This window comes from Gadus macrocephalus, chromosome 23 (assembly GCF_031168955.1).
Source record: "Gadus macrocephalus chromosome 23, ASM3116895v1".
NCBI classification, from domain to species: domain Eukaryota; kingdom Metazoa; phylum Chordata; class Actinopteri; order Gadiformes; family Gadidae; genus Gadus; species Gadus macrocephalus.
Window position 1 is genome coordinate 9,408,289 of NC_082404.1, and position 13,298 is coordinate 9,421,586.

Here is a 13,298-nt window from a genome sequence, read left to right on the forward strand (position 1 = left end):
TGTGCAAGTAGTGTGCATGTGGTCTGAAGGTCTGCACGGGTTGTGCAAGTGTGCATGTGATGCATCGGGGTGTACGTGCGACGAGGACCGACCTGGAACTCCCCGTCCAGGGGCTCGGTGATCTGCAGGTCCAGAACTTCGCCCTGGAGGCCGTCGTTCATCTCCTCTCCGTAGTGCGCCTGGTCGCCCTGGCTGAACTCGTCCACGTACTCCCCCTCTGCGGCCCCCTCCTGGAAGACCTTGCCCCCCAGGTCCACCACGTCATCGGCATAGTCCCCCTGCCCCTGCTGGCTGTAGGTCGTCCCCAGACTGAAGGTAGCGTTCAGACTCACCTGCTGTGCGCTGGAATTAAACAGATAAACATGTTTTATTTGTTGTTGTCTTCAGTTCTCAGGCTGGCTCCATTAAATGGCTGATGGAAAACCAGCGGGTTTTGGGTCCGTCACCAACATCATCCTCATACCTTAGGTGTGGAATGTCCTCGTCATCACTTTGCAGAAGGTCGTCATTCAGTTCCTCGTCAGACGCCTCAGAGGCATTCTGGGTGGAGAGGAAGACAAAACATTTAGATTTAAATTGAGTTGACAGCCAGGGAAAGAAAGACTGTTTAATAGAGTCAAAGTGAAATGGTAGAAGAAAACGGGAGAGAGAGAAAGGTAAAAAAAAAAACACAGGAGAGAAAGAGAAAGGGGTCTGGCTTTATTCCCATGTGGCGAGGACGATCTGGAGAGGTTAAAAGCCACCTCCAGTGGGTCCACTGCACTTCCTCCTGGTTCACAGCCCTACCCCCCCTCCTGCTGGGAGGACAGCTGTCTGTCCTCTTCCTCAGATTATGATGATGATGATGATGATGAGGAGGAGGAGGCCAAAACACCTGACTTGCAACCCCATGAGGTCTGTAGCTTTACTCCTAGGTCACTGATACAAGGTGTTTTAAAATAACTACCGGTAGTTTGAATTATACGTCACTGATGGCCATGCCATAGCCAACCCTCAGCTACTGGTCAGTGAAATTCTCTGAAAGAATATTTGTTCTTCTCCAATTTGTTAACTGAGCCTGCTTCTATAGGGGGCAATTTATATTTTGTGGTTAGTTTCTGACCAATCAGGGAATGATCTCTCTGATTGTTTTGGGGAATCCATCTTAACCGCCACAGGTGCATGAAATACCACACTAGTAAATGGTGGAGAAATGCCGGGAGGGAGCAGATGTTTTTTGGGATGTTTATTTTCAAAATCGTTCTATTTTCTGCTACGTCTCTCTTTACAGCTCTCTGATCGTACCTACACCACCTTTAACCTGACATCTCTATTTAGCTTTATTTCCTGTCTGGCAAAAATCACCTTTTGCACTCCGAGCCATCTCTGGAAAAAAGATTTATCCCATGTGCTACGTCTCAAGGTTTCTTACAATATCCTTCTGAGGCTTTGGGGTCAACAGTTGTGCTCTAGAACCTAGCCTGTGAAGCCTCTGAGAGTGTAAACGTGATAGACAACGGCTCCAGAGGAGGAGGCGGGTTCTTACCTTTTTGGCAGAAAGCCAGTCTTCCTCCAGCAGGTCCTCCTCCAGGTCACTATGGAAGCAGAGCAGACCGCGTGTTTATAGAGCTTCCACTCAGCACCAGCTGGGAGACCATCAGACCCCTCTACATATCTAACATGTAATCACAACATCACATGTGAGAGTGTAATATCCATATGCAAGATAATCTGATACTACTTCATTATTCCAGCCAGCAAATAACGGTGTCACAGCAGTAAGTACAGGACAACAACAAATTATTAAACTAAAACGACCAACAATATATGGTAGAAATAATGTAATGCACGAATGATGTAGGATTGATCTATCAACTTCATATCAACTGCCATGAAGGACTGTACCAGCTGATAGGCCGAGTTATCCATCCATCCGCTCGGTTGGCACTATTACACAAGTGATAGGGCTTCGTAATAAGGAAATGCCTTTAGAATTGTATATTCTCCATCTCATGCCTTATGCAACATGGGTGCCCATTTTGTGTAGAAATCCTTGGACTTGTGCTGAACCATCTGCTAGAACCATATGTCCTTTACTGTCGGGTCATAACACAGTTCATCCCACGTTCTGTCAGGTTTAAAACACTTTGGTTTTATGAAGAATACACATGCTAAATCATAATAAAAGAAGGCATTTGGCTTCCTGACCATTAGCTCCATAGATTCTCTGACCGCTATTTGGAATCGACTTATATGCTGGATGTTTATAAAATAAAAGTCCCTTGGGGTAAGACTACATGTCTGGTTTGTTGGATTGCAGCGTCCTGTGATTTAGCTGACCTGGAAGCCCACACAACACTGCCGTTGGCATCGCAGCATTGGAGTTCAACGGGTCATGAATTAGTGAAATCTGAGCGGGAAATGAAGAGGAGTAACCTTACAGCCGGTTCTCTGCTGCCTGTTGGCATACAACCAAATTTTCAAAGTTCCATCCCAACACTTTGATGACCCGGTCAAGTGTAGATAACTTTTTTCTTTCCTGCGTGAAATCACATGCAACACATGCAACTTTTATTGGCGTAATTTAAAAAAAGATACGGCCGTTTCCAAAGATTGGGTTGAGAGGAGTTTGGAAAAAACTTATTCTAAACTACTATTTGACGACTGGCCTGGAGCTCGGTCGCAGAACAGAGGAATCTCTTGAACTGCACCAAACTGGACTCATTTCATACATTGATGCACATCAGGTCAGGGAAAGTATACTAAGAATATTTTGAGGATATAATGAGGACAAAAGCGGTTGTTTCATCAAATGAAATACCTCAACAGAACAACAAACCGTTGCAGATAAGCATTAATCAAATGGTTAATTATTGATTTAATAACGGGAGTCTAAAACTAAGGAGTTTTTTTAAGACAGATAATTAACTGTAAGCCACAGTGTTAAACTAGTTGTCAAAACAATCACAACATACCTGAATACACCAAACATCACAACATCCAGTCTAGTCAATGTTGATCCAACCCTTATAGCATAAAACACCTCTAATGCTCATCCCTAAATCATTGCAAACATTTATATAAAAAATATTCACCTCAAATCATTTGAATCCATCACATACCAAAATAAATCAAAGACCACAAAAATCTATAAGACAATGAATTAACACCGATACTGGAAATTAGAAGAACATCTTGGTCAACTGAAATGAGTCGATCTTGGAAGTTAATAACATACAAATGTTTTCTCAAGATTAACTTAATCGACCACGGGGGACTGAAATCTACCCGGCGCCCGCTAGCCTAAATATCACAAAAATGCTGTTTGGAGATGGTCAGTGTGTTTCAGATCAGCTCTTGGTCCGAATCAGACTCAGTTACGGCATAGCTTCAATGTAAAGCAGGTCAAACCAGACGTGCCACAGAGCACCATGTCGGGCAGCCTCGCGTAGTAGATAGACAACATACGTAGGAGGAAGCAATGATTTTAGGTGGTTTTCTGTGTGTAAAATAATAGATGGGGCTGCTGAACTTGATATGGTAAGCATCGCAGAGATGAAAAAAAACAACTCTCCCAACGCCTTTGGATTAAGACGTCCCCATACGTTTTTTGTGTCCCTTATTTCTTTACATCTATAAATGTATAACATTTTTCAAGATCAACCAAAAGTCCAAATAAACCAAATGTAGTGCACATGATCTATGGACATGCCTTACTCAGAGTTACCATTGGAATTTTGAAAAACATCGAAATGGCTGTTTTATGCGCGAAAGCGATATCCATAAATTATTTAAAGTAGACCATTGTTCAATCAATCACAAGTTTGCTTCATAGATTCCCAAGGATTTATAAATTAGCACAGCAAGGACATCTCCCTTAGATAATGTCGAAAGTTTTGTAATTATAGCTCAATAAATGAAATGAGCACTGTGACAGGGTGTGACAGGGTGACGTCACAGTGCTCATTTCAAATTAGCACTGTTGCATGTGCTCACCAAACAATTTTTTATGATGGAAGACAGGGTAAAAGTTGGTAGACATGTAGACACAGCACATCAGCAGGTCTCCAAAAAGTAAAAGGTACTTCTTTGGCGACAGGGGTGCCATAACATGCAATCAAACAAAAAACCTCAGCCTCATTGTTCAATCAATCAAAAGGTCCACTTCAAAGCGTACCAGGGACTAGAAACTAGGGGTGCACGGTATAAACGGTATAGACTAGTGTTGCACAATACCAAAATTATTACTTCGATACGATACCTGCCCGAATATACCTCGATACTGAACCGATACCACGGTGAAAATCTAAAATATCTGGAAAAGAGACGATTAATGGTCCAGCTCAAGCCACTTTTCTGTACAATATAAACCTTTGGACAGTGAACACATTAATGACTGACTTACACATACAATTAAACAATTTTCTCCTCTTTATTAAAAACAAAACAAAACATGATGCCACTTCATGGTACATTCCATTGCACTATGGTGGACAATCGCAGTCCGACAATTGCAGTGACGTATTGAAACTTTAACACTCAGAATAAATATACTTGCTACCGAACATGTTTAAAGGTCCCATGACATGCTATTTTATGTATTCTTTAATATAGGTATTAGTGGGCAACTAACACAGTATTCAAAGACGTTCCCAAAATTCAGCCGTGGTGCCGAGTTACAGCCACTCCGAGCCAGTCGCACATTGAGCTTCCCCCAAATGAGCTGTTTTGGTGTCTGTAGCTTAGCTATAATGCAAATGAGGAGGAGCGAGGCGGGTCAAGGAGGAGGGTGGGGGTGTGACCCTGAGCAGCTTGCAGCCACGGTACCATGCGCTCTGTTTACAGTGGATGTATCGCAATGGCGAGGCGCACACAGCCTTTAGCCGTGTTCTGTAAATATTCTAGAACACACGGGAGTCCTGGAGCTCTATATCTAAATATTATCATATAGCCTACATAGATATCTATATCATATAATATATATTATAACGGCCAAAAGCTGTGTGAGCCGATATTATGAATCTCAAACGACCGCGTTGGGTTCTCTGACGTTCCTGGTTCTTCAACGTCCTCATCAATGTGAAGTAGACTGAACCGCGACAAGGAGGAGAAAGGGATCGTTGCCGGGCAGCGCTTAGGCACCTCCGCCTCCGGCGGTGGTCCCTCAGCGGGTCTCAAGCTGGAGACATTCGCCGCCAACAATCCCTTTCTCCTCCATGTCGTGGTTCATGTTCTTGAGGGAGTCAAAGCCAAAGTTCCTTCCCCCCAATTCATTCTCAACCTTGGCTGAGATAACCCTCAATACGAGTCTCGTTGTAGAAATACCAGAGACGAGAGTCCGACAGAACGGTTATCCAAATAACAAGGAAGTGTACAACACTTGCGTTACAGTCCTGGAGCTCTATATCTAAATAATATCATATAGAAATCTATATCATTTAATATCACGGCCAAAAGCTGTGTGCGCCTCCAGACGATATAATGAATCACAAACGACTTTGTCGGGTTCTGCGACGTCTCTGGTTCTTCCACTTTCACATCAACCTGAAGTCGACCAAAGTTCCTTTCCCCCAATTCCTTCTCAACCATGGCTGAGATAACCCCCAATACGAGTCTCGTTGTAGAAATACCAGAGACGAGAGTCCGACGTGTTATGCGCTAGGGTTGGGCAATCGTCTACAAGCTTCCATCGTCCGATAGCGCCCCCTAGCGATCGCCGATACTATCGGGGGTCATCTTTATAATAATTTTATAGTATTAATTATTTATAATAATTTATCACTGAAAAAAAGCGCGTTTTTATTTTTTCGCATTTTTTCTTAAAAACAAATACGATGGTCTTCCCCTTGGACCAGCGTGAGCCGTGAGCCTCCGCTGATTTAAGTTTCGATGCGTCGGCGCCGGCGGCGCTGTCATGATGACACACGCTGATGACACAGCTCGTAGCCGTGTTCGAAATCGTTCCCTATCACGGATATAGTGCACTATATAGGGTGCTCGCTATTTTGTAGTGTTGTTCGAATTCTCACTGGTTAATTTCATGCCCTATATAGTGCACTTAAAATACCCAAAATGTGAGTGTACATATGATGTTCCCTACGTGTTACTCCCATATACCACAATGCAATGCAGTCGTGTTTTTCCGGAGGAGAAGAAGCTCAATAACCGCAAGCGGCAAAAACGACTACATTTAATGATGGAGTCTCCGGCTTTCGTTTAGAAATATCAACAATTTATTTGGGATTTAACAAGAAAATGAAACATTCAAAATTAATAAGAAAAACCTTGTTCAAGGAAATGTAACATTCAACATCAATACAACCTCCAGCTTTCCTCTAGAGTGCCCGGTTTGTTTACACAATCTGGGCGCATCTGTCTGCGTCACACAAATACCCGGCGCATTTACTGACGCAAATGACGTTTAGAAATGTTCAGCGTAGTGTCCGAATTCTCGTTTGTACGTTCCCTATGTAGTGCACTATATCATGAACACTATAGGGAATAGTGAGTGAGTGAATAGGGAACGATTTCGAACACAGCTCATGTACCACAGCTGTGACCCGGAAATGGTGCAGCGGGGTGTGATGTCATTTCGCCGTGCGAGCAGACCGGTAGGTTTCGAGCCCCTCCCCTCTCCTCTCGCAGCAGTGAGTGAATACGGCAGGTCAGCGCTACATAGTATGTTTTCCACCGGTGCCAGTTAATTTCAATTACAATTTGCGGGGCTTTTTAAGTTGAAAAAATAGCTGCAACGCTTTTAAAAAAATAATAATAAAAAATAAATTAAAAATAAATTATTAAAATATAATTATCGCCTTTTTATCGGCTACTTGAGACGATCGACGATGGAATCCATCTATCGTCGATAGTCGATAGAATCGACTATCGGCCCATCCTTATTATGCGCCATAACGCCAAAAGCAGAACGGTTATCCAAATAATAAGGAAGTGTACAACACTTGCGTTACAGTCCTGGAGCTCTATATCTAAATAATATCATATAATACATAGAAATCTATGTCATTTAATACATATTATCACGGCCAAAAGCTGCGTGCGCCTCCAGACGATATTATGAATCACAAACGACTTTGTCGGGTTCTGCGACGTCTCTGGTTCTTCCACATCAACCTGAAGTCGACTGAACCGCGCGCTGCCTACTGCCGGCTGCCCGCTGCCCGCTGCCGGGCGATGGTGCCTCGCGGCAACCAGCGGCATGTCGCAGTTCATGTACTTCAGCCAGTCAAAGCCAAAGTTCCTTTCCCCCAATTCCTTCTCAACCATGGCTCAGATAACCCCCAAAACAGTCTCGTTGTGGAAATACAAGACACGTCAAAGAACCGACAAGAAACACTTGCGTTACAGTGTGTGTATTCACACACACACACACGTGGTGCTCGCCGAGTCTCATTGGCGGGCCAACGTCTCTGGGCGGGCCAGGCAGAGTAAGGGGAGAAGCTGAGCTTCCTGATGACGTCATGAATACAGACATTCCAAATCAGCGCACTTGAGCCTCTGTTTTTTCAAAGGCGAGCAGAACAGCTAGTGCTCGTTTTACACCAAACGCAAGTTTTAGCCATTGGGGGACCATAGGCAGGCTAGGGGAACTCATATTTATGTTAGAAAACCTCATAAAGTGAGATTTTCATGTCATGGGACCTTTAACGAATATAAAATGATTGCTTTCCACCTGCTGAGCAAGGAGCCGTGTAATAAGCGGGATAATGTAGAACGTTAGAACGTATAGAACGAAAATAATACCCTTCAGGGCGAAGCAAGACACCTCCGCTTCGTGTCGTGGCCCGCTTCGCCCTGTCTGGGCTTATTTTCCTGACAATGACCGACGTTCTGTGCAACATCATCCCTTACATATATCATACAAGTCCAGACCAACATATCGGTGGTGTGCGAGATACATACGGACGTACGCTGACCACTTTTGTAAGTGTATATACAGCACATTCGGATTGCATGATAGCAATAGATCTATTCCGATTAGAAATCTAATCGGATCAGAAGTGTCCATGCAAACGCGGCTACTGTCGCTATGCCTCGAAAAAAGGTTGCCTCATAAGCTACACCACATTCGTTTCATATTTTTTGTCCACAAGCCGAGAAATGACGGCAAGCGCTTTCGAACCTGTCGCCATCTCGTTGCGTCTCACTCTCACTCACTCAGTGAACTGCCTGCTGCTGCTGTGGCTGAGGGCGAGCTGAGGGGCAGACCCACTGACTAGCCTCTGCGTGCAAGGAGAGTTGGAGCGGCTCGCTGCACAGACACAGAACGTGATTTAAAAAAAAGTATCGATACTAAAAAAATTGGGAATCGTATCGTTTTTTGCGTGAGGGTATCATGATACCTTTCTAGTATCGGTATTCGGTATACCGTGCAACACTAGTATAGACCGCACACCGGTGTGAATTTGCGCTACGGTAAGGATTTTGACATTACCGTGAGACCAGTGTGATGTGTAGACAGTGTTGTGTGTAACGCATTACAAAGTAATTAACAAGTTAATACAGTAACGTAACTACTTTTTCATGTAAAAAGTAAAGTTACGCGCAACCACTGAAAATACGGTAACAAAAAGTAGTTCCTTATTCAATTCGGAGCAACGTTACTTTTCCCAGGGACAGATTTGACAACGATACTGCCTTCTCAGGCAGTATGCTATTACGCAAGCATGCAAACGCGCAGCAAGCGCGCCTGATTGCTTGCGCAATAGTCCCTTCACAAGCTCTCATTCCACACCGTACGAGACAGACGCTAGCAGCGTGAAGCTGTCCCTGCATCTCTTCCACAGAGATCGCTTCAGCAGCCATTTTCCAAAGCCAGTCCTTATGGCCAAAAAAGCCAGCGGTGGAACGAGATAACAAACGTCGTCACTGTTTACCTGTGTACGGACATGGTTCCCTTTCAAAATGTCGATAGAAAGGGCGTTAAAGTGATGGTCAAAACAATCGATCCCAGGTACGCATTACCTGGGATATACCGTGACATTTTAGGCCATACCGTACAGCCCTACTAGAAACTTGGAATGTTTGCTCCTCAGCCTTGGTAGCATTAGCATGTTAGCATGCTCACGGAATACTGCGCACACGATGATAGGGCTCACGCAACCAGACGAACCACCTTCAGAAAATGAACATTCAGCGAAATGTGCGAAACTCTAGTAAAATAATGTTACTCGAGTCCTTAAACAATGTAGCCTTTCACTAGAAACATTTAATACATCAGTCTGCATTAGTCCCTTATGAAAAAAGCACCAGCGTTTGTACGACAAATGAAAATTGTCAAACAACTACATGTCCATGAACCAACCGACAAGAACTTGACAGCCCTAGAATTTAGGAACAATCCACTAAAGCCACGTTTCCACCAAAATCACCAAGATCTTTTAGCCCCAGGAACTACATTTCATGGAACGAAAAGGTTTCCTTGAGCCCGTTGTTGTCTGCGTTTCCACCACGGTCTAAAGACCGGCGAAGGGCAGTTCATTTATGATGTATAATCAGGGTCATAATGAAAAAATATATGACAAATATATGAAATATCGTGAGCAAAATCTGAACACCAAAATCACATCACCAAACCACAACAGTTACAATACAATTGTAACAGATTCAACCCTTAAACTCAAAGCAATGGAATAATAGTGTTTGCTCTGTACTTTAATCGAGATATCCTAAGTATTAGTATCATTAAATGAATTATAAGACACCACAACCCTCACACATCTAATGAACATCACAAATTGCATCAAGCATCCTGTACCTGTCCAGGTCGTCGTCCTCCCCTCTCCTGCGGCGAGACCTCTCTGCACCAGGCTTTTGATACTGCAGGTCCTCACCTGAAGAACACACAGGGTAAATATAGGCTGAATATCACGGGACATATTACACAGGTGTTGAACAATGACATGCATGTGTACTGCCGACAAGTCAATTAAAACAATGGTTGTCTCGTTTTTCCCAATTAGCAGGTGGTGTGTATGACATGCCATCTTTACGATAGAAGATGAAACCAAAAGACAACAGGGTTCATCTTTTAGGTGTTTGGTCAATTTAATCGATCAAGTTAGAACCTATCAGAGCAAACATTGATTAGGCGTTCCACTCAAATGAGAGGCATACAGCAATAACTCACTTGTCTTGATTGCAAGGATTTAGTGAGTTAATATAGCTGGTTGAATCTAAATAGATGACATTGTTGACCATGGTTCATCGGTCAGACAAAATCGAATTCAGTCTCAAGTTCAAGCTGAAATATATTATCCAACATGGATATAGTGGACCTGGCCACGTTGTTCATTCGTGTATATTTTACATTTCATGGGACCCAGCACCACCAAGGTAGGAGGTTAACCAACATTACACCTTCATATTTAGTGTTACAACGGGGACCCCTGACCACAACAGGTAGAAGATAACTATGCCTTCATATTTGGGATGACATCAAGGACCCAAAAACCAAGTTACTTAGGTTTTCGAATTTTAATATTACATGAAGGGCGGCAACACCACCAGGTAGATGATTTAATATGCCTTCAGATTTAGTTTCCCATGAAGGACCCCAGTTAGGAAGTTAACTACGCCTTCATGTGTAGGACATCATCAGAGGCACCGACTGAACCAGGTAGGAAGTATGCCTTCATATTTAAAAATACATCAGGGGCCGAAACTACCATGCAGCAGGTTGACTGACGTTACGCCTTCATGTTTACCATTACATCAAGGGCCCCGACACCACCAGGTGGGTTAACTACGCCTTCATATTTAGTATTTGATCAGGAGCCGACACCAACAAGAAGGCTGTTAACCACGCCTTCATAGTCCGACACAAATGTATATAGGTCGTTTAAGTTGACCGTGTCAATCAATATTATGTAACGCACGAATACCGAGCTGAAGCAGCGGCGGGGACCTAGCATGCTAATGCTAGCTGATACTGGATGCGGAAAGGCTCCTACAGCCCTCACGCGGACCATTCTGATCATAAACTCGACACCGATGATGAATTTATCTTTCCCACTCGGTTAAGAAATATAAATATACGTATGAGTGGAAGTGAGGTGTTTTTTCTCCTCGCTATCTGTGTACAACAAAGCCTGGAATATCGCGCGAGCTTAGCAGTGCTAGCGAGCATTCATGAATGATTCATTGAAGTCATAAAAACAACTGTACAAACCTTGGCCGTTGGCAGCCATGGCGTGAGACGCGGTCCAAACAGATGTCCTATTTGTAAAACTGAAGATGCATTAATTTGTAGTGTTTGGACTTGGAAGTGAATGAGTAAGCGAAGCTAAGTGTTTAGCAGCAGCGATGCTAACCTGAACCTGCTGCAGGCTCTGCACTCTGATGCATTGTGGGTAAGAAAATATCGCAGCTTCTGATGCTGTGCTGCGGTGACAACACGGTAGATAATAACCGTCACCATACGGTTATTATTATATGAAGGTGTATGAATAAGAATAATAAAATACTAATGATAAAAAAAAAAAGAATTATACTAAATATATAAGGTGCATAAAGTCATTCAGGTTAAACAAATGATTACAATAACAAGTTGGAGTTCAGGGTACATGGTGACAGTGTAATGTGTATATAGAAGTTATTTTATGTTTCAAATAGTTTAACATATAATTGTACTGCTTTGTATTGAATGTTATTTGTAATTTGGCAGGCCAACAACGACCTGGTAATATTTGTATCTTTAACAGATAAGATCTTAGTTGAAAATGTAGGCTAAACTTTAATACATTACCTTAAGGTAATCCTCAACCATTATTATTGTTATGTGCTAATTTGTCTGTTTCAAATACTTTCTCTAACAGTAGGCCTTTTTTTGTTATTATTTTATATTATTATATATATTTGTCGGCGTGAATTCCTTCCAAGATCAATAAACTGTTATTATATGAATTATGAAAATTATACATTTGTAAAATGTAAACATATAAGACAAAATCAAATCAATTTAAATTTGATCACACTGTGGAGTGGCTGGTCTATGGTGTAGAAAGATGAGAGTTGAACATGATGAAGTGAGTTGTATATGAGTCAATATGATATATGTCGATAAACAGAGTGTAAATACCAGTGGTGGTACTCTGGATATCAACGTGGCAACGCATATGTTACAAACCAACTGTAGTTGTAGTTCTGTGTGGCTCCAGTCTGTCCTCGTTTCTTAATGCTGTGGGCTTGGTTGTGTGTGCTGTGCGTCAAAGATGAAATATGAATGTTTACTACTGTGATATAGGCCAGATATAAATTATGTACTGCATAGTCCAGACCCAAAAGTCTGCAGCATATTCCTTCCTATTTGGGCTGGTTGCACAGTTAATGAGATTGTAACTCCAGTACCTGTGTGTGGGTTACAGTAAGAGAAGCCAAGGTTAATTTAATTTACCTTCCTGCTCTTGTCAAGCTCACGTCCAATTGCCCCCCGCCTAAGAGTAACTGACACTTTTGTTGAAATTCAAAATGGTGGTTAATCTTTTTTCAAGGCACTCCTTTGAATTTCCTTTCCCCTGTAAGGTCAAATCCTTTTTTTAATCTGTTGGTGACTTTGTGGTCCGTGTCGGTCCTTAAGTCTGGGAGTAGCCGCGTTGCAGTCAGACTCAGGAGTGGGGCTCCAGCGCCTTTCAGACACACAGATTCTTCCAAGGCTGACAAATGTCAACAAAGAGGCCGGAAGACGCGGCACAGCGGTGTGCAGTGGACTGGAGCGTCATTATGGGCCCCGCTGCGAGGCAGAAGAACAAGGTCAATATCTGAGAGCCCGGCCAGGGAGGGGCTTTTAATTTGTGAAAGCGTAAAGGGACTTTGTGGCTGAGAGAGCGTCTGTGAATTCTAATGAACTGGGGGGATTGTACAGATCAAATCTAAAACTGTTCAATATTTTTACTTTTCAGATGTAAAACGATGCAAAGTCGCTTGAGAAATTATGTTAGAAATTTTTTGAATAGTTTTGCATGCAAGACTTTATTAATCTATCATTGGCAATATCAATGACAGCCGCATGATTTTAAATTATGATTTCTCACTTAAAATGTTATTAAAATATGTAATTTTGTTCTATTTTCTATGTACGGAGTGTAGTTTGTTGAGATGAAACACCTCACATTTTAACATGGGAGATCGCTCTATTATTTATTCAGTAAACAACATACATTAACCAGAGGACTCTGGGCTAAATAAAGCATTCTATGCCAGAAACAGGCCAGACACAGGACAATTAGTCTAAAATAACTCTAACTAGGGCCGTAGAGGGCCAAACAAGACAAGATCAACTTTAGTAACTATTTATGTTTTGT

At 42.6% G+C, this 13,298-nt stretch overlaps 1 protein-coding gene across 2 annotated transcripts in view; it reads right to left on the reverse strand.

Annotated features, from left to right (window-relative positions):
- rbm33a (RNA binding motif protein 33a) overlaps positions 1 to 11,358 on the reverse strand; it is a 36,763-nt gene extending 25,405 nt beyond the window's left edge. For both annotated transcript variants that reach the window (XM_060045620.1, XM_060045619.1), the window contains exons 1-5: positions 11,168 to 11,358; positions 9,755 to 9,830; positions 1,526 to 1,574; positions 464 to 540; positions 93 to 342 (exon numbers count right to left, since the gene is read on the reverse strand). In XM_060045620.1, coding sequence (XP_059901603.1) covers positions 93 to 342; positions 464 to 540; positions 1,526 to 1,574; positions 9,755 to 9,830; positions 11,168 to 11,186 — 471 coding nt within the window. In that variant the 5' untranslated portion in view covers positions 11,187 to 11,358. The remainder of the gene's footprint in view (positions 1 to 92; positions 343 to 463; positions 541 to 1,525; positions 1,575 to 9,754; positions 9,831 to 11,167) is intronic.
- Between the last annotated feature and the right edge of the window lie 1,940 nt (positions 11,359 to 13,298).